This window comes from Lethenteron reissneri, chromosome 52, assembly GCF_015708825.2.
Source record: "Lethenteron reissneri isolate LAM-NWPU_2019-01 chromosome 52, ASM1570882v1, whole genome shotgun sequence".
In the NCBI taxonomy this organism is placed as follows: Eukaryota; Metazoa; Chordata; class Hyperoartia; order Petromyzontiformes; family Petromyzontidae; genus Lethenteron; species Lethenteron reissneri.
The window spans coordinates 6,579,772-6,602,667 of NC_083830.1; the positions used below are offsets into that span (position 1 = coordinate 6,579,772).

General features: G+C 51.2%; 1 protein-coding gene across 1 annotated transcript; it reads right to left on the minus strand.

Moving 5' to 3' along the window:
• Positions 1–646: 646 nt before the first annotated feature.
• Positions 647–9,715, minus strand: LOC133355831 (trypsin-like). Its single transcript, XM_061573229.1, has 6 exons — positions 9,634–9,715; positions 8,371–8,427; positions 5,645–5,807; positions 4,242–4,504; positions 3,105–3,244; positions 647–918 (listed from the first exon to the last, which is right to left on the minus strand). The coding sequence occupies exons 1-6, from the start codon at positions 9,644–9,646 to the stop codon at positions 673–675; spliced, it is 882 nt and encodes a 293-aa protein (XP_061429213.1). The 5' UTR covers positions 9,647–9,715; the 3' UTR covers positions 647–672.
• Positions 9,716–22,896: the final 13,181 nt, after the last annotated feature.

Consider the following 22,896-nt stretch of genomic DNA (forward strand, 5'->3'; position numbering starts at 1 on the left):
TTCAATAATCTGGCTGTGACGGTCCCACTTGATGACGAAGACTTGTGTTGCCTCCGAAACGTCGTGATTTATTATTAAATTTCTACCATATTAATTATTTATTTCACAAATTTGTGTTTATTTTTTATTTATTTCCCCCTACGTGCATTTACCGAAAAAAAACCTAAGAGTATGAATCCTTGCAGTCACGAAAGCTTAAAATCTAGAACTCACTGACCAATTATCTAATGAACCAATCGCTCGATGAACTCATTAACCAATCGGCTTCCTCTAAACATAATCGCTCAATTTAATTCATTCAACCAATCGGCTCTCTAGGCCAATCACGTGCGTGACCCCCCCCCCCCCAACCTCATAGACGAGCGGTGACTCTCGATTTAAAGCTTTCGTGACTGCAGGGATTCATCTTCTTGGTTCTTTCGGTAAAGTCACGTAGAAGGGAAGTAGTAAAATAATAAAATAATTCTCACGACGTTTCGGCCACAACGCAAGCAGCCGTCCTCAGGTGAATGACGCTGTCTCCCCGACAGACCTGGTTTTCACCTGAGGACGGCTGCTTGCATTGTGGCCGAAACGTCATGAGAATTATTTTATTATGTTTTATTTTTATTATTTTATTACTTCCCTTCTACGTGACTTTACCGAAAGAACCAAGAAGATAGCGGCGACTCCTCACTCATTCCCCAGCCTCTCCCTCCGCTGCCCCGCTGCACCCCCCCATCGCTGCATTAATCGGGACCTCAGCAGGTGTTGTGGGAGCCCGGACCCCGGGAGGTTGCCGATCGTGGAGGTCACCCAGGAGGAGAAGGAGCAGACGCGGGTGTACACTCCGGGGTAGTGTGCGCGCCCACAATCCTTCCCCCACGAGATGACACCCTGAACGGTTCCGTCACACACCAGCGGGCCCCCAGAGTCTTTCTGCGTGTACGGGGGGGGGGGGGGGGGGGGGGGGGGGGGGGCGGAGAAGAAGGAGATGGAACGGAGATGAAAACGACTGTGAGATCGAGACGCACGCACAATGACCTCCACCATCGGCCCTGGCACGAACATTCCTAGAATTTGCCAGTAAAAATATGATAATTGGTTCTTTACCCTTCTATCTGGCAACAAAACTGACACCTTTTTGCAAGGAGTCATGTTTGCATAGACCGCAATACCTGCAGTCATAATACAAACAAAAGAACATAACTCTGATAATGTGCACTGTCCTTGAAGTTGATTGGTCCACACCCGAGACAGCTTTCCTTCGAGCCTAGTCTCATATGGGTTGGACCAGATGACGCCAAAAGGCGCACAACTCAAGGACAATGCACCATCAGAGTATGAGAGCTCGGGGCAAGCATCTACACTATGGGGACCTCATTTGCCAGTAAAAATATGATAATTGGTTCTTTACCCTTCTATCTGGCAACAAAACTGACACCTTTTTGCAAGGAGTCATGTTTGCATAGACCGCAATACCTGCAGTCATAATACAAACAAAAGAACATAACTCTGATAATGAGGACTGTCCTTGAAGTTGATTGGTCCACACCCGAGACAGCTTTCCTTCGAGCCTAGTCTCATATGGGTTGGACCAGATGACGCCAAAAGGCGCACAACTCAAGGACAATGCACCATCAGAGTATGAGAGCTCGGGGCAAGCATCTACACTATGGGGACCTCATTTGCCAGTAAAAATATGATAATTGGTTCTTTACCCTTCTATCTGGCAACAAAACTGACACCTTTTTGCAAGGAGTCATGTTTGCATAGACCGCAATACCTGCAGTCATAATACAAACAAAAGAACATAACTCTGATAATGTGCACTGTCCTTGAAGTTGATTGGTCCACACCCGAGACAGCTTTCCTTCGAGCCTAGTCTCATATGGGTTGGACCAGATGACGCCAAAAGGCGCACAACTCAAGGACAATGCACCATCAGAGTATGAGAGCTCGGGGCAAGCATCTACACTATGGGGACCTCATTTGCCAGTAAAAATATGATAATTGGTTCTTTACCCTTCTATCTGGCAACAAAACTGACACCTTTTTGCAAGGAGTCATGTTTGCATAGACCGCAATACCTGCAGTCATAATACAAACAAAAGAACATAACTCTGATAATGTGCACTGTCCTTGAAGTTGATTGGTCCACACCCGAGACAGCTTTCCTTCGAGCCTAGTCTCATATGGGTTGGACCAGTCAGTTTTGTTGCCAGATAGAAGGGTAAAGAACCAATTATCATATTTTTACTGGCAAATGAGGTCCCCATAGTGTAGATGCTTGCCCCGAGCTCTCATACTCTGATGGTGCATTGTCCTTGAGTTGTGCGCCTTTTGGCGTCATCTGGTCCAACCCATATGAGACTAGGCTCGAAGGAAAGCTGTCTCGGGTGTGGACCAATCAACTTCAAGGACAGTCCTCATTATCAGAGTTATGTTCTTTTGTTTGTATTATGACTGCAGGTATTGCGGTCTATGCAAACATGACTCCTTGCAAAAAGGTGTCAGTTTTGTTGCCAGATAGAAGGGTAAAGAACCAATTATCATTCCTAGAATTCTTAGCATCATCGTCGTCTTCGTCACCGTAATAATCCGGTGGACATCTGTCCCAAGGCAGAATCATAATATTTTTTTACTCGACGAATTCGATGCGCTATCCAGCTCTGTTTCACAGATGTCCAACCAAGTAAGGCACCCGTACTCAAACGCCAACAACGCAACCACCACCTCCTCCCTCTGCAGAGGCCCCGTGGACTGAATTCTGGCTCCAAAGGCACGGGGTGGTTCTCTACTGGTGGAAGGATGCCACCGGAGAACACGGAGTAGTTGTGGATTTCCTCGAAATTATAGAATAAGAGAATTGATGGGGAGCATGGGAGGGTGGAGGCGAGATTTGGGGAGCCGTGAGTCGCATTCTCATCATGGAAGGTGGGCGGTGATGGCAGTGAATGTCGGTGGCCTCCTGTTGCAGGTGCTGGCTAAAGCAGCCCCTTGGGATAGAGTTGTCTAATTGGGCGACTTTAATGCCGCTCCACACTCATACACACACTCTCATACACACCCTCACCACAACATTTACCCTCATCACGCCCCTCACCCCTCTCACCCCCCCTCACCTTGCACGCATCTCTCCCGCCTTCCATGAACCCGGCACAGAACATGGAGTTGGTGAGCGCGGGGCCGTAACTCTTGCGGCAGAGGTGTTTGTCGATGACGGTCACGTTGAGGCACTCCGAGGACTTGGGGAAGATACCAGCTGGGGGGGGCACGGGGGGGGGGAGGAGAGGGGGGGGGAGCGGGGGGTTAGTCACGGCGTCTCTTCCATGGGCGTTCCTGTGCGTGTCCACGTGTGTGTGTCTATATCCACGTGTGTGTGTCTATATCCACGTGTGTGTGTTTATAAGTGGGGAGGGAGTAGTAGTGTAGTGGTGCGCATGCTGTGCTAGGAACCTGGTGACCCGAGTTTGATTCCCGCTCGCGGCTAACACCAGTGCTAATTATCTGAATTGGTCCAGGACCTCCCCTAGGTCGACTCAGCCTCAAATGAGTACCTGGTGCGCTGTGTAAAACATCAGCACTGGGCGGCCGGCCGTGGTGCTGGCCACCCACCCTCCTCCGTGTGCCACAGTGCCGGCCTTCGTAGCTGCCGCTTGCTAACAGCACTTGCCCCAACAGTCTGTCAAAGGCTACACAGGCAAATCTTGATCTTTGTGTGTACACCCGATGCTTCACGCCTGACTGCTGACGAGACACCGAGCGGCGAAGCCGGTCCCAGAGTCTTTTGCTCGTGGTCGGACCAACGCCGCTCAAATGATGCGCTCCCAGAACGCCGTTGGGGCTGATGGGATGCGTGGACAGAAACGAAATGTAACGTGAGAGAGGTGGAGGTGGAGGCCTATAATCTGTCTTCTTGGTTCTTTCGGTAAAGTCACGTAGAAGGGAAGTAATAAACTAATTAAAATAAAACATAAAATAATTATGTTTTATTTTTTATTAAAGTCACGTAGAAGGGAAATAATAAACTAATAAAAATAAAGCAATAAAATAATTATCTTTCATTTTTATTATTTTATTACTTCCCTTCTACGTGACTTTACCGAAAGAACCGAGAAGATGAATCACTGTAGTCACGAAAGCGTTAAATCGAAAAAAGCCTATAATCTGCTTCATTTGTGTTCCTGTTAAAGAAGGTCCACGGCCCGAAACGTCGCCCATTGCTTCTTCAAGACGGGATGTAAATCGGCCAAACTTACTCTCTGTCTGCCCCCACCCGGCCATGGAGCAGCGGTCCCCGGGGCGGGGGCACGAGGTCGCCAGGGGGATGATGGAGACGCCGGGGCCCAGGCGGGGGGCGGGGGACACCTGCAGGAGGGCCAGGTCCCCCTCGAACGACTCGGAGCGGGGGTCGTAGGAGGGGTGCACCACGTGGCGAGTCACCCGCGGGTCCCTGTGGCACACGGGACGCAAGGTCCGCTCGCCCAGCAGAACGCGGGCCGTGCGGCGAGCGAGGTTCAGGCTGCGGCGGGGGAGAGAGGGGGGGCGAAAGGAGAGCGGGGGGGGGGATGAGAGTGTATGATGATAGTGGTGGTGATTGGGGTGCTGGTGATTACACTGGTCAACAACAAAAAAACATATTTTTCTGGCCTGGACTTTTGCAGCTGTTTTAGACTAATTTTAGGGTGCTGATTCAAAATCTGATCTCAGATTTGCTCTATCACATCTCATTTTTATGCTATCGGCATACCCCATTTTCATTGATTTTACCCGAAATTAACTCTGTCACTTATGATTGCAAGTTGTTGCGAGTCAGTAACTGCTTTAGTGTTAAAATATGGTGCTGTATTTTTTGCATAGTGTGTTTATAATATCATTTTATGTAGATATCCACATTTATTTAATATTTTTCTTCCGCAGTTTATATTGAAAATGCAATCTTTGACATCTCAAAAACCTGATGTGATAGACAAAAACTGATGCCAGATTTGGAATCAGCACCCCAAGATTACCTTAAAACCGTTGGAATACTTTATGCCAGAAAAAGTGTGTTGACCAGTGTTATTGTAGTGGTGTTAACTACTCGCTGTTCGCAAACTGTGAGAGAGCGGATCGTAAACAAGGTTCTCCCGTTCAATCAAACGGTCAGGGTCAAATGGGGTGAGGTAGGATCCAAACGCCAGATTGGGAAGGACCAATCGGAGGGTCCCACAAGGTGGCCGGGGATTGGACAACCCGGCCACGAACAGGTATAAAAGCCAGAGCGCTGAGAGCTCTTGGCCAGTTCTGCTACACGAAGACCAAAGTCGGCCGAAGACATCTAGGACCCTGGACCAAGCCCTCCAGCCCTTATCAGGGCTAGGGCTCAGTGTAACCAGTGGTCGGGGAGAGATCCCCTAGGTCCAGCCAGAGGACGCTGGGATAACAGGGAGATTAGATAGCCTGCAAGGTCCGGAGGCTGTACCTTCTCAGGGTAACGGGTGAGGGGACCATATACCCCTTTGTGTGATAGGGACTGTGTATTATTTTCATAAACAGTGTGTGCCATAAAGAAGTTTAGAAGTCCGTCCTTTACAACACTACATTATCATGACCCCAGGCGATTTCGCTGGACCTCCATATCCCCCACTCCCTCCCCTGCCTCCCGCCCACGTGAGCTCACCTGGAGAGGCAGTGCGCCGCGGTCAGGATCCAGTCGGGAGCGACGAGAGCTCCGCCACACACGTGCTCCCCGCGGTGGTTCACGATCGAGGCGAGCCACGGGTGGGCCAGCGGCGGGCAGGGCTCACCGCCGTACATCTGCAGCGGCGCCTTGGGCTCACCACCTGCATCTCACCGCCACAACCCCAGACGCCGGCGATTAGCGCGGGAAAAAATTAACCCGTAAAAACAAAGTTTTTCACTCTAAATCCTTTATATGCGTGGCGGCTAGAGTCCTCTCGTCCTCTGGCTTGAGATGGCTGCCACCTATGGGTCAGATGATTGCCTGCCACCATTAAGCAATTGGTAATTAAATAGAATTTTTTTTTTCCCTAAAAAGTGTAATGTTATGGAAAAAATCGAACTCGGGATGCCGGGTTCATAGTGCAGCGTGCTAACCACTACGCCACCGCTCCGCCCAGCCACACGCAAAACAAAGACAAAGATCCCCCATATAGCCTTAACAGACAACACACGCATAACAACAACAACCGCCATTCGCCACTAAGTGGCGGTGACGTCACCACGACGCTTGTGCCAGGCCATGTGCACCTTGAGGCCAGACAATAGCGTACACGCACTGCCGTCCATAGCACACGTGCCGTGTCCTGTGTCCCATGTCCCATGCCCTGTGTCTCGTAAGCCGTGTCCCTCATGTGAATTAATTAGGAGACAGGGGCCATAGCTTTCCCCTGGAATGTCGTTTGTCATGATCACAGTTCGCACACGAATACGCATGTTTGTTAGTGATTAGAAACTTTAAACATATTTTTTTATTTGACCAGGTAAGGTCCACTGAGTTAAAACTTAATTTGGAACTTTCGTGACTGCAGGAATTATTCTTAAGGTTCTTTCGGTAAAGTCACGTATAAAGATAAAATAATAAATAAAATTAAATACTAGCATACGACGTTTCGATTGCAACACAAGTATACTAGATTTGTGCTTCTATTTAATTTATACCTGATGATAATTGCTTGTGTTGCAATAGAAACGTCGTATGCTAGTATTTAATTTTATTTATTATTTTATCTTTATACGTGACTTTACCAAAAGAACCAAAGAATAATCCACTGAGCTATTTCGCTCTTTTTCAGAAGCCACCTGGCCACAGATGACAGCTCAACGAAGCGGCTTATCATTTAGATATTTATAGCAGCCAAATACCCTAAACGCATCCCGATTGTAAACGTGGAGGGGAAAACCAGAGGACCCATAGAAAAACTACAAAAATACATAATGTGACACATTTATAAATAACGCGATCTGACCCAAAAACCTATATTATGAATAATATTGGTCGTCAAAGCCTACGTGTCCAAATATACAGCAGACACCAGCGTCAGGATCAAACCCACGACCTCCTGTAGACCTGGCGAGATAGTTAAGATCTCTTAGCCACCTTGACACCCCCGACCCCTCAATGCCACACGCGCTCTCCGTTTGTTGCTGATGAGCGTTGGGCACCAACCGCGTTTCCATGTCGCGTTACTAAATCGTCGCGTTACGAATTCGTCGCGTTACGGAGTTGCGTAATTGAGTCGTGTTACTGTGTCGCGTTACCAAGTCGCGTTCCTAAGTCGTCCCCAATGAACCGCACCTGCCGCTCCAGGATGACTTCTTCAACCCACTGGAGGCGACGCTTCCTCCTCTCAAGAAAACCGATTTGGCAATACCCACCCATTGACTTGAACACAAATATTCTTAGGTTTTTTCGGTAAAGTCACGTAGGTAAAACATTAAAATTAATAAAAGTAAAATAAAATAAAAAATCACGACGTTTCGGAGGCAACACAAGCTTCCGTCTTCAGGTGGAACCGTCACAGCCACGACAGCTGTACTTGATACAGTGATTTTTATTTTATTTAACTTTTATTAATTGTAATGTTTTACCTACGTGACTTTACCGAAAAAACCTAAGAATATGAATCCTTGCAGTCACGAAAGCTTCAAATCTAGAATTGAACACAAATCTCACCTGGACACACGAATGGTAGTCAGTGGAGCTGGTAAACAAAGAGTATCTCATTACTACCCCCACCCAAAATGCTCCCTGGTTTCAACGTCCCCAGGAAGGAGTGGTCCACCCTCAACATGTTCAGGGCTTGACGCGACCCATACCTCGCCAACCTCCACCGATGGTACATCAGAGCCAATCCCAACCATGTGCCTGCGGGGTGGAGAAAACCACGCACCGCATCCTAGAAGTCTGCCAAATCCACAAGCTCGCCCTCAACACAGCAGGGCCGGAAGCAACCGATTGGATTCGAGACTTTTGCTAAATAACTAATACTGTTGATTTGAAGCTTTCGTGACTGCAGGAATCCATACTCTTTGGTTCTTTCGGTAAAGTCACGGAGGTAGAACAAAAATAACAACAGATCACGACGTTTCGATCGCAACAACAAGCGACTATAATGCCTCGTCGTCCACAGCAGTCGGATTCTCTCACCTGAAGACGGTCCCTTGTTGTTGCGATCGAAACGTCGTGATCTGCTATGTTTTTTTCTACCTACGTGACTTTGCCGAAAGAACCAACGAGTAATTACTAATCAATTGCACCACTTCGTGGCGTAACCAAGTCACGTGGCCAAGTCGCGTTACCGCACTGCACTGCCCGTTCCTAGTTACGTGACCCCCGTCACGTGACCCCAGGTGCACGTGGAGTCAGGGTGGAGTTGCCCTCACCTGCGTTGGGAATGAGCAGCGCGGAGAGAATGGCGAGAGAGACGAACAGCCAGACACCTGCGTGGGTCATGGAGACACGGGGTCAGATGAGGCACGGGGTCACATGAGGCACGGGGTCAGATGAGGCACGGGGTCACGGGGTCGGAGACACGGAGGCGTGGAGTACATGGGTTCAGAAGCCATGGGACACGCGCGGTCAGAGACGCAGACGCAGTGACAGAGACACGGGGACGGGACGAGAGACGCGGAGACACTCGCGGACACACGGAGACTCTCACGGACAGCAACACACGGGGACGGCAATAGGGACACGGGGACAAAGAACACGGGGGGGGGGGGGCAGACACGGGTGAGTCTCGGGGAAATGTGTGTCTGTGTGTCTGTGTGTGTGTGTCTGTCTGTGTGTATGTGTGTCTGTGTGTATGTGTGTCTGTGTGTATGTGTGTCTGTGTGTCTGTGTGTATGTGTGTCTGTGTATGTGTGTCTGTGTATGTGTGTCTGTGTGTGTGTGTCTGTGTGTATGTGTGTATGTGTGTCTGTGTGTCTGTGTGTATGTGTGTATGTGTGTCTGTGTGTATGTGTGTCTGTGTGTATGTGTGTCTGTGTGTCTGTGTGTCTGTGTGTCTGTGTGTATGTGTGTCTGTGTGTATGTGTGTCTGTGTGTCTGTGTGTATGTGTGTCTGTGTGTCTGTGTGTATGTGTGTCTGTGTATGTGAGAATCGGCAGTGTGGTCGTGAGCGCGCTGCACTACGAACTAGCCCACCCCGAGTTCGATTCCCCGCTCACGGCCACCGACAGTGGTGACGATTATCTGAACCGATCCGGGGGCCTCCCCCTCGGTCGACTCGGCCTCAAATGAGTACCTGGTGCGGTGTGTAAGCATCACCACTGGGGAGACAACGGCGGCCGGGCGTGGTGCTGGCCACATAACCCCTCCGTGTGTCGTTTCGGCTTTCATCGGTGCTACTCGCTCACAGCACTTGTCCCAGCAGTCTATTAACAGCGATACAGAGGAATCTTTGTCGTCCTTTGTGTAAGTTAACCAAACGACCATGGGGGCAGGACCCTCCTAAGAACGAATGCCGAGACTCCCCACCCGCCACCCTTACACAGAGACTCGGAGCCAATGCCACTGATGAATTGTAATCAAAACTTCCGTTCCAGTCTTCCCGTTTCCTCTCCCCCCACGAAGCTAGGGGGGTGCAGAGGGGATAGGTTAAGAAGGAGGGAGGGGGAGGGGTGTTCACACAGAAGGACACTCACCTGTTGTCGACATGGCGAGTTGCTGGAGGAGGCTGAGTTGATATGTCCTCACACTCGGTCGGTTTGGTCTTTATAAAGCCGAGAGGATGTGTGGGTGGGGACGCAGCGGAGGTGAGTGTGGGGGGGGTCTTTGTATTTGAGTGGAATGTGAGTGTGGGTGTGAGTGCGTGAGGTGTGTCATCTCGGTCATCTCAGTCAGTCGACCCGTGGCACCTGCTGGGTTTGCCCCGTGACCTCCTGCCAGCGGGCGTTCGACACTTCACGTGGCCTCAACATGCACATAGCCTGGCACAAGCGTCGTGGTGACGTCACCGTCACTTGGTGGCGAATGGCGGTTGTTGTTGTTGTTGGTGTGAATTTGGTGAGTGGAATGTGAGTGTGGGGAGCGGTGGTGTAGCGGTTAGCGCGCTGCGCTACGTACCCGGCGACCCGAGTTCGATTTCCGCCCGCGGCCACCACCAGTTGACGATTGTCTGAACCAGTCATGGGTCTCCCCTAGGTCGACTCGGCCTAAAATGAGTGCATTGTGTGAACATTGCCACTGGGGAGACAAAGGCGGTCGGGTGTGGTGCTGGCCACCCACTCCCTCGTGTGCCGTACCGGCCGTCATCGGTGCCACTCGCTACCAGCACTTGCCCCAACAATCTGTAAGGGCTATACAGGGGATCTTTGTTTGTGTGTGTGTCTGATGTTGCGTTAGTGCGAATATTTTAGTTGGGTGAGGTCACCGATTCCCAGGAAAATTCCCCCCCTCCCCCCATGCCCCCTCCCCCAATTCCCCCCCACCAGTTTCTCACAACAAAATTCCCACTTTTGTGACTCAGAGGTGACAGAGCTCACAACAACAGCTCTGATCGCACGCGACGGCCTCCTCGTCGAGGTCGAGCTGCCGTCTGATTCCGGCGAGCCCGCCGGAACCTCGCTGATGAGACCCTCGAATGCCGAAACCTGCAGAGCGGTGCTCGTGTTGGAGCCAGTGTGCCCCCCGCCCCCCCCCCCCCCCCCCCACACAGGAGGAGACGGTCGTATTTCAGAATCAAAATAACATTGATTTTCTTACTCATACTGGAGGACTCCGATGAGATGTAACGATCTTTTAAAATCCTTTATATTAAGTTCACTTGCTTGCTTGCTTGCGCGCTTACGACCGTGCAAATCTTTCGGTCGTTTTTTAACCCACTTCCCGTGATCCAATCGAGCTGACATTTTGCACACAGACTCGTTGTGCGTGACAATGTATTTTCGTGAAAATCTTTCCAAAATTTTACACTTTTTAGGAAAAAATTAATTATATTTAATTACCAATTGCTTAATGGTGGCAGGCAATCATCTGACCCATAGGTGGCAGCCATCTCAAGCCAGAGGACGAGAGGACTCTAGCCGCCACGCATATAAAGGATTTATAGTGAAAAACTTTGTTTTTAAGGGTTAAAATTTTCACAAGTTCATCAGCGTGTGGACAGCTTATGGAATGCGTACAAAAAAAATAAAAGTTGAGATATTCAAGAAGGAAGACGCATATTGCCCAATAAACATTGAACGTCGAGGGCCAACGTTGCACCAACGTTAGCCCAACGTTGCGCCTCTACGTTCCAACAGCATGCCAACGTACTCGATCACATCGGTCGTGTTCACTGGGTGCCCGCCAATTTGAACGGGCCGTCTGAGTTGCGTCTTCGACATGCGTGTCGTTGTATGCAAGTCGACAAAACGTCGATTGAGATGACTCGTAATGCTGGATCATCACACACCAACCGCCCCCTTCCCTCCCTCCCTGTACGTGCATCGCCATGCTCGGAGCGACTTGCTCTGGCCGCTAGACGCCGCTAGAAATGCGTAACCATACCATCTCTCTTCTTGGTTCTTTCGGTAAAGTCACGTAGAAGGGAAATAATAAAATAATAATATAAAACATAAAATTATTCTCGCGACTCTAAGACCTGGTCTTCACCTGAGGACGGCTGCTTGCGTTGTGGCCGAAACGTCGTGAGAATTATTTTATTATGTTTTATTTTTATTATTGTATTATTTCCCTTTTACGTGACTTTACCGAAAGAACCAAGAAGATGAATCCCTGCAGTCACGAAAGCTTTAAATCCAAATCATACAATCTCTGTTGAGACAATCGCAATAATGTTCACTTAATCACAAATACTTCAAGTATATCATCAAATAATCCTACAAATACAAATATTCCCCGTAAAGCCTTTAACAGACTGTTGGGGCAAGTGCTGTTAGCGAGCGCCTATGAAGGCGGGCACGGCACACGAGGTGGTGGGTGGCCAACACCACGCCCGGCCGCCTTTGTCTCCCCGGTGGCGATGTTTACACACCGCACCAGGTACTCATTTGAGGCCGAGTCGACCTAGGGGAGGCCCAGGACTGGTTCAGATAATCATCACAGGTATTGGCCGTGAGCGGGAATTGAACTCGGGTCGCCGGTTTCGATCAGCGCGATTCGCTAAACGCTCCACCAACACTCCCACACACAACCGACGAAGTGGCAGTAACTTCACCACGCTGCTTGTGCCATCCTAGGTGCACTTTAAGGCCATGTGAAGTGTCGAAGGCTCGCTGGCAGGAGATCGCGGGACAGATCCAGGTGCCATGGGTTGACTGTGAAAAAAAAATAGAGATGACTGGCAGATACACCATCTACTATGCCAACTATCTGCTTTTTATCCGCCCGGTGCTCCGCTCGTTGTTGTGAGCGTCGCTCCTCTGCCCTCCGTTGTTGCTGGAGGGCGGCTGCCTCCAACTGCCCAGTAGCGTCCTTCACGAGCCTCCTCCACAGAGGCTGATCTTGACACCGCTGGTACCGGTCTTCGGCAAGTCCACTCAGCTCCACATCCTCCTGTACCACATCACTCCATCTCTTCTCTAGTCTGTGCTGTACCCGGTTTGCCCTCTATATCCTGCCAAACAGAAGCTGTTTGGTGATGCGGTGGCTGGGTATGCGGGCTACATGACCCAGCTGTGCCCGCCGGAGGAACTCATTAATGGGACTATGTCCTTATCTTTAAAAAAAAAAACGTGTAAGCTCCTCGCAACACCATACAAAGGTAAAGATCCCTCGTATGGCCTCTTCGGACTGTTGTGGCAAGTGCTGTTAGCGAGTGGCATCTATGAAGGCCGAAAACGGTACACGGGTAGTGGGTGGCCAGCACCACGTCCAGCCGCCTTTGTCTCATTCGTGGCTGAGTCGACCTAGGCGAGGCCCAAAACCGATTCAGATAATTGTCAGTGTTGTTTTTTTTTTCGATTTAACGCTTTCGTGACTGCAGGGATTCATCTTCTTGGTTCTTTCGGTAAAGTCACGTAGAAGGGAAGTAATAAAATATTATATTATTCTATTATGCTTTATTTTTATTATTTTATTACTTCCCTTCTACGTGACTTTACCGAAAGAACCAAGAAGATGTCAGTGGTGGTGTTGGTGGCCGTGAGCGGGAATCAAAGTTTGGGTCTCTGGGTTCGCGGCGCTAAGCGCTGCACTGCCGCTCCCCACACACACACACAGATGTACACGCCGACACACACAATCACACACAGATAGTACACACACACAAACACATACCCACAGACGTGTCGAGAGAGAGAGAGGCGCGTGCTATGAGATGCCAGGTGTGGTTAGTTGGTGGCGTCACGGGAAATTTGCAGTAGTTAAAACTTTGTATCCCCCCCAGGCAAATTGATTCCATTGGGGTGAGTTGGGGAGGGGGGGTTGTATTTCCTAAACGGATACGGCATATTCAAGAATTGGGCAATCAATTTAAACGTCTATGAATGATGTAATAACTTCCGAGAGATCGTTAACATTGGGGGGTGGGGGGGGGGGGGAATGATGAAACCATCACGTGACCATGTGCCGGCTGGATCGTGAGAGATGTCCAGCAACTTGTGGGAGGGTTTCATCCAGCAGTGGAGTGATCCTGGCCGATGATTGTGATGATGACGATCATCGTGATGATGGTGATGATGACGATCATCGTGATGATGGTGATGATGACGATCATCGTGATGATGGTGATGATCGATACGGTATGTGTTTGGGCTAAAATCCACACACACACACGTGAATAACGATTGGATCTATAGACGATGATATGATGCACCTGCCTTGCTGATGAGCGCTTGTCAAGGTGAAATCCGGACCGTGCCCCGTGTGTTTCTCGTGGAGTGTTTCTGCGAGGGACAGGGCCGCATCGTGAAGGTTACGCGTGGCTCTGGAAAGCCAACAACTTGTGTTTCTTTCATTGGCTCGACTCTGCTGATGAGATCCACAAACGGTGAAACGTGCCCGGAAGGGTATTAATTCTAGATTTGAAGCTTTCGTGACTGCAAGGATTCATATTCTTAGGTTTTTTCGATAAAGTCACGTAGATATAAAATTAAAATTAATAAAATTAAAATAAAATTAAAATCACGACAGTCACAGCACGATTGCTTTATCAAGTAAGACAAGTATCACTTGATACAGCTATCACTTGATACAGCTATCGTGCTGTGATGGTTCCACCTGAAGACGGAAGCTTGTGTTGCCTCCGAAACGTCGTGATTTTTATTTTATTTTTATTTTACTTTTATTAATTTTAATTTTTTATCTACGTGACTTTACCGAAAAAACCTAAGAATACGTGCCCGGAAGGTTGGACTGGAGAGATGTTTAGCAGCGTACGCGTTCATCAGAGAACACGCGATGGTTAGCGGCCTCATCACATTGATCTCCATCCAATAGTGGAGAGACCCTGGTGCTGATGATGACACTGAGAGAGACAGAGAGAGGAACACGTGGACTCGAGATGACACGCAGGGTACAGACATCGTCGTGAGCGAGCGAATGAGCTTGGCCAGGAACGCGTCGCAAGAAGAGACGAAAGACCGGTGGTCGAGACTGACTACATCTTCTTGGTTCTTTCGGTAAAGTCACGTAGAAGGGAAATAATAAAATAATAAACATAAAACAATCAAATAATTCTCACGACGTTTCGGCCACAACGTAAGCAGCCGTCCTCTTCTCGACAGACATGTTCTCCTCCTGAGGACGGCTGCTTGCGTTGTGGCCGAAACGTCGTGAGAATTATTTTATGATGTTTTATTTTTATTATTTTATTATTTCCATTCTACGTGACTTTACCGAAAGAACCAAGAAGATGAATCCCTGCAGTCACGAAAGCTTTAAATCGAAATATTCTTGTTTCTTTCGGTAAAATAAAACATAATAAAATACATCGCATTTTATTATGTTTTATTTTTATTATTTTATTATTTCCATTCTACGTGACTTTAGCGAAAGAACCAAGAAGATGAATCCCTGCAGTCACGAAGCTTTACATCGAAATTTAACAGACAACAAAGTTGAGTCTCAAGGTTATTTTTCTTAAACCCGGTACTCTTCTATTCTCGTGAATGATGGCAGCAGCGGCGATGTCCAGCTCGAGGTCAATGTGGAGGTCTCCTGCTGATACTGCTGCTGCTGTTACTGCTGCTGCTGTTACTGCTGTTGCTGCTGTTACTGCTGCTGCTGTTGCTGCTGCTGTTACTGCTGCTGTTGCTGCTGCTGCTGTTACTGCTGCTGTTACTGATGCTGCTGCTGTTACTGCTGCTGTTGCTGCTACTGCTGTTGCTGCTGCTGTTACTGCTGTTGCTGCTGCTACTGCTGTTACTGCTGTTGCTCACGACGAGAGGGCTTCAGCAGAGCGAGAGAGTTCGCGTGGTGGTGGTGCCGCTCCTCCTGCTGCGTTCAAGGAGCGCGGACCACAGCGGGATGACTGTGTGGGCCCGTAGCTTGGGTTGGCATGGCCAACAATCGCACGGTTGTGGCCCGTTTTTAATGTGTCTCTATGCGTCTCCATGAGTCGCTATGTGTCTCAATGAGTCGCTATGTGTCTCTATGCGTCTCCATGAGTCGCTATGTGTCTCAATGAGTCGCTATGTGTCTCTATGCGTCTCCATGAGTCGCTATGTGTCTCAATGAGTCGCTATGTGTCTCTATGTGTCTCTGTGTGTCTATATGCGTCTCCATGAGTCTCTGAGTCTCTACTTTGAACGGGTTTACTTCGTGGCCCGGCCACAATCGCACTACTGCAAGTCGTAAATTTTCCATCGACGAAGGCAGTGAGTGGATTGACCACTTGCCTTCATCAGTGAATGATCATGACGCGAGGCTTGGGGGCGGAAGCTTCCATCCAGCGGTGGATTTACCACGGCTGATGAATGATGATGATCGCCGTGAACGACTCATCCTGCGGATGAAACTTAAGTCTGGCTTACGATCATCCCCGGGGCAATTCGTAAACAGGCGTCATTTCGGTAAGAGGTGACACGACACTGCAGAATTGTAATCCATGACGGGAGGGATATTTACGGCTCTTGCGATTGAGAAACAGGCTTCTGCACGCACCCATACAAACACAGACACGCACACACACAAACACACATTACACACAAATACAGACACGCACAAACACAGACACGCACACACACACACAGACACGCACACACACACACAGACACGCACACTTTGTAAACACAGACACGCACACACACACAAACACGCATACGCACAAACACAGACACGCACACAAACACGCATACACACAAACACAGACACGCACACACACAAACACAGGCATGCACACACACACAAACACACACACAAACACAGACACGCACACACACAAACACAGACACGCACACACACAAACACAGACACGCACACACACAAACACAGGCATGCACACACACACAAACACGCACACACACACAAACACAGACACGCACACACAACACAGACACGCACACACACAAACACAGACACGCACACACACACAAACACGCACACAGCACACAAACACAGACATGCACACATCGTAAACACAGACACGCACACACACACACACAAACACAGACACGCACACACACACACAAACACAGACACGCACACACACACAAACACACACACACACAAACACAGACACGCACACACACTCACAAACACAGACACGCACACACACACAAACACGCACACACACAAACACAGACACGCACACACACACAAACACGCACACACACAAACACAGACACGCACACACACACACAAACACAGACACGCACACACACAAACACGCACACACACAAACACGTGAAGACAGATCACCCGTATAGCCTTCGACAGACCGTTGGGGGCACGTGCTGTTCGTGATCACCTATGAAGGCCGGAACGGGACACGAGGAAGTCGTCGTGTCAAGGAACCGCGCCGGGTACTCATTTGAGGCCGAGTCGACCTAGGGGTAGCCAAGAACCGGTTCAGAGATTTGTCACCGGTGTTGACCCCGAGTGGGAATCGAACTCGGGCCGCCAGGTTTGTAGCGCAGCGCGCGAAACGTTTAATCCGCTCTCCACATTTACACACCCACAAAACATACCTGCATGGATTACGTACAGACGTGCAGAGGCGGGGGATTGCTTAACGGCAGTCTTGAACGATGTCCGGTGAGATTCACAGAGCCATATCCGACCCCTCTCACCTCTATCTGTGTGTGTGGGGGCATGCGTGACGATGGACCACTCCTTCTCTCCCACGCGCCCCCACACCCCAGCGGAATTCCCGCGTACACACACCTGGTGTCACACACACACCTGGGTGTGTCACACACCTGGTGTCACACACACACCTGGGTGGGTGTTACACACACCTGGGTAGGTGTCACACACACACACCTGGGTGTGTGTGTGACACACACCCAGGTGTGTGACACCAGGTGTGTGTGTGACACCAGGTGTGTGTGTGACACCAGGTGTCACACACACACCTGGGTGTGTCACACACCTGGTGTCACACACACACACACCTGGGTGGGTGTTACACACACCTGGGTAGGTGTCACACACACCTGGGTGTGTGTGTGACACCTACCCAGGTGTGTGTGACACCAGGTGTGTGTGTGACACGCCCGGGTGTGTGTGACACACCAGGTGTGTAACACCTACCCATGTGTGTGTAACACCCACCCAGGTGTGTGTGTGTGACACCAGGTGTGTGACACACCCAGGTGTGTGTGTGACACCAGGTGTGTCACACACACCTGGTGTCTCACACCTGGTGTCACACACACATCTGGGTGTGTGACACACCTGGTGTCACACACACACCTGGGTGTGTCACACACCTGGGTGTCACACACCTGGGTGTCTTACACCGATGCGTCTGGATTCATCGTTCCGGATGACCGCTGCAAAGTATGATCTTGAGTTTAGATTATAGTGTGCTCATCTTTAAAGGTGCATTGAAAATTTTTGATATTGCTACTGATACTCCTGCGGTTATGGAGTGACTCATGCAGCCAGCTAAGGCTGCAAAGTTGGGTCGTACATGTTATGTACAGCATTTAGTTTATTGTTAAATTTGAATCACAGTTCCTATGATCACTGTTACATTGTTTGTATAGCTTTATTTTGGTGATTTTGAAAACGTTTTGGTTTAGCCATGTTTGTTTGTTGTAGTACAGCGCTAGCCTGATAACTTTAATCTAAATTGTCTTATGGTTGTTATTGTTCGACTTGCATCCCACTGGGATTTACACAAATGAAATACGATGCTTTTTCTGGAAGACTTTGCTGTTTTTTCCTGGATTTTTCTGTTGCGTGTAGTCACTTCAAGATGTTCTTTGTTCATGTTTTTGTTTGTTGCGGTTGCACTCGAGTCAAGAGCCACTTGGCTCACAGGGATCACAGGGTTATACCTAATCAATTAAACTGAAACACAAACCTGGGTGTCTCATACACCTGGGTGTCACGCACACACACACTGATGGGTGTCTCACACACACACGGATGGGTGTCACGCACACATACAAACACCTGGGTCTCACACACTTGGGGTGTCAACAACAACCGCCATTCGCCAGTAAGTGGCGGTGACGTCACCACAACGCTTGTGCCAGGCTATGTGCACGTTGAGGCCACGTGAAGTGTCGAACGCCCGCTGGCAGGAGGTGACGGGGCAGACCCAGCAGGTGCCACGGGTCGATTTACTGAGATGACTGGCTGATGCACCACCTGCGTCAACTTGCTGTGCTTTAGCCACCCGGCGCTCCGCTCGTTGTTGTGAGCGTCGCTCCTCCGCCCTCTGTTGTTGTTGGAGCGCTGGTGAGCGTGGAGGCACCACGAGCAGCGTGAGTTGCCGGCTCCCAGCGAGGGAGCGAGCGTCAGCCAGCCAGGGTCACTCTGGGGCATGACGCTCTGGCCGACCTGTTGTCACGTGACCTGACGACACTGGAGGGGGGGGGGCACCGGTGGACGGGGGGGCCGAGGGGCGGTCACGTGGTCCCGGAGAGCTCTCGGGAACATTCGAGGAGGGGCCCGAGGAGCTTGTAAGGTGGGCGGGGCTGTGGGCGGGGTTAAGGGCGGAGCCAGCCGCAGCCCCGGGGCATAAAAGGAGGGCCCCGTGAGGAGCTCAGGGTTCTTCTTCAAGTGTCGGTGAGAACAAGCGTCTAGTCACGTGGTCCGTGACCCAGCGAACCGTGTTCTAGTTCTGCCGTAGCGTGGCTAAGATGGGCATTGGAGACCCGAGCGTAGGTTACGTTGTGTTGGCGCTGTTGCGTTAAATAAAAAGTGTTGCTCCCACGTGAACGTCTGTGACTCGGTTAGACTCACTGCACACGTTTTAACTGATCGGTAAAAACGAAAAAGCTCGGAGTCACGTGACGACGCATCAGACGACACCGCAAAACACAACCACGACAACCAACATCCGAGGCGACAACTCTGAGCGCCAGTTTTTTTTTTAAATCCAATAGATTTATTCAACATTTTTTAAAATTTATAAATAGTACAGAAATAATTTAGTAATTCACCTTTTTCCATCTGTTTTTCTTAAAAATGAATAATAACTGTATCCACTAGGAGCGCTCCAAAGCTTAGTGACGTCACGCAGGGGCGGGCGTAGACGAGGGGGGGGGGGGGGGGGGGATTGGGGGGTGGGGGGTGGCCGGTTGACCTGGGGGGAGGGGGCAGACCCCCCCCCACTGCCCCCCAAACTCCTTGCCTCCCCAGCTCCCCCAGGCGGTCCGGCAGCCCCACCCCCCACAACCCCCCGCCCCCACCCTCAGCATCCCCCCCCCCCCCGCGTGCACGTGTGTGTGTAATATATGTGCAGCTTTGGTGTTCACGCACACCAGCACGACTACCGTTCACAGCGCGCACGCACACCTCGACACACTCACCCAAGGACCCCCCCCCCCCCCACTTACACACACACCCCTCAACTCGACATGCACACACCAAGGACCCCCCCCCCCCCACTTACACACACACCCCTCAACTCGACATGCACACACCAAGGACCCCCCCCCCCACTTACACACACACCCCTCAACTCGACATGCACACACCAAGGACCCCCCCCCCCCCCACTTACACACACACCCCTCAACTCGACATGCACACACCAAGGACCCCCCCCACTTACACACACACCCCTCACAACTCGACACACACACACACCCAAGGACCCCCCCCCCCCACTTACACACACACCCCTCACAACTCGACACACACACACACCCAAGGACCCCCCCCCCCCCACTTACACACACACCCCTCACAAAACGACACACTCACCCAAGGACCCCCTAAACACACCCCTCACAACTCGACATGCACACACCCAAGAACCCCCCTAAACACACACACACACAAGGCCTCCCCCCCCCCCCACCTTACTCAAACGCACACGCAAATTAACCCCCTAGCATGAACCCCTGCCCTAACATGAACACTCACAGCATACATGAACAGTCAAAACATGCGCACTCCCACACAAATGAACCCCGAACATGAATACCCACATGAACCACCCCCTACACACACTCCTCACGCATGAACACACCAAACATGAACTCCCTCATCAAGAATGAACCGCCCATGAACCTCAAACACACACAAACGTGAACCCTTCACACAAACGAACCCACGCACACAAACACCCCTTAAAAGAACACGGCATGCGTGTGTGCCCCCGCGCGCATGAACACCCCACTCCCACACATACAACCCCTCACATGAACTCCTGGTGAATGAAGGGGGGTTCGCGCTCTGCTGAGTGGAAGCAGAGGGGGGGTCCAGGTTCCAAATCCAATCCAGCTCAATCACCACACACCTCACACACCACACACTCACACACCACACTGTCACACACCACACACCTCACACTCACCACACACCTCACACACCACACACTCACCCACCACACTCTCACACACCACACACCTCACACTCACCACACACCTCACTAACCACACACCTCACACTCACCACACACCTCACACACCACACTCTCACACACCACACATCTCACTAACCACACTCCTCACACTCACCACACACCTTACACTCACCCACCACACTCTCACACACCACACACCTCACTAACCACACACCTCACACTCACCACACACCTCACACACCACACACCACACTCTCACACACCACACACCACACTCTCACACACCACACACCTCACACTAACCACACACCTCACACTAACCACACACACCACACTCTCACACACCACACTCTCACACACCACACACCTCACTAACCACACACCTCACACTCACCACACATTCAGTGGCCTCACACCCCCCCCCCCCCCAATCATACGCTCCTCACTCACGCCTCACTCACCGCTCACCTCACCCATCTCACCCTCTCTCCCTCACCTCACCCTCTCACCCTCTCTCTCTCGCCGCCTCACCCTATCTCGCCTCACCCTATCAATCCTGACCCTCTCTCTCTCCCCCACCCTCTCTCACCTCACCCTCACCCACACTCTCTCACCTCACCCTCTCACCCACCCTCTCTCTCTCACCCTCTCTCCCTCATCCTCTCTCCCTCACCTCACCCTCTCCCTCACCCTCTTCCTCACCCTCTCCCTCACCTCACCCTCACCTCACCCTCTCACCTCACCCTCATCCCTCACCTCACCCTCACCTCACCCTCTCACCTCACCCTCTCTCCCTCACCTCACCCTCTCCCTCACCCTCTTCCTCACCCTCTCCCTCACCTCACCCTCTTCCTCACCCTCTTCCTCACCCTCTCCCTCACCTCACCCTCACCTCACCCTCTCACCTCACCCTCTCCCTCACCTCACCCTCTCCCTCACCTCACCCTCTCCCTCACCTCACCTCACCCTCTCTCTCGCCTCACCCTCTCTCTCGCCTCACCCTCTCCCTCACCTCACCCTCTCTCTCACCTCACCCTCCCTCACCTCACCCTCTCCCTCACCTCACCTCACCCTCACCTCACCCTCTCCCTCACCTCACCCTCTCTCTCGCCTCACCCTCTCCCTCACCTCACCCTCTCCCTCACCTCACCCTCTCTCTCGCCTCACCCTCTCTCTCGCCTCACCCTCTCCCTCGCCTCACCCTCTCTCTCGCCCTCACCTCACCCTTTTCGCCCTCACCTCACCCTCACCTCCACCCTCACCTCACCCTCTCTCTCACCTCACCCTCTCCCTCACCTCACCCTCTCCCTCACCTCACCCTCTCCCTCACCTCACCCTCTCCCTCACCTCACCCTCACCTCACCCTCTCCCTCACCTCACCTCACCCTCACCTCACCCTCTCTCTCACCTCACCCTCTCTCTCCCTCACCCTCACCTCACCTCACCCTCTCTCTCACCTCACCTCACCCTCTCACCTCACCTCACCCTCTCTCTCTCCCTCACCCTCACCTCACCTCACCCTCTCTCTCACCTCACCTCACCCTCTCTCTCACCTCACCCTCACCTCTCCCTCACCTCACCCTCACCTCTCCCTCTCACCTCACCTCACCCTCTCACCCCACCTCACCCCTCACCTCACCCTCACCTCTCCATCACCTCACCTCACCCTCTCTCTCACCTCACCCTCTCTCTCACCCTCACCTCACCCTCTCACCCCACCTCACCCTCTCCCTCACCCTCTCCCTCACCTCACCCTCACCTCACCCTCTCTCTCACCTCACCCTCTCTCTCACCCTCTCACCCACCCTCTCTCCCTCACCTCACCCTCTCACCCACCCTCTCTCCCTCACCTCACCCTCTCACCCACCCTCTCTCTCACCTCACCTCACCCTCTCCCTCACCTCACCCTCTCACCCACCCTCTCTCTCACCTCACCTCTCTCTCACCTCACCCTCACCTCACCCTCTCACCCACCCTCTCTCTCACCTCACCTCACCCTCTCTCTCGCGCACGCACACCTACAGACGCGCGCTGC

What these genes read in the sequence shown, in the direction of transcription:
- LOC133355831 (XM_061573229.1), bottom strand. An exon ending in CGGGTGGGGGCAGACAGAGA is followed by an intron (nt 3,245 to 4,241) that starts GTAAGTTTGGCC and finishes TGCCCCCCCCAG; the next exon opens with CTGGTATCTTCCCCAAGTCC. An exon ending in GCGGGAGAGATGCGTGCAAG is followed by an intron (nt 919 to 3,104) that starts GTGAGGGGGGGT and finishes CCGTACACGCAG; the next exon opens with AAAGACTCTGGGGGCCCGCT.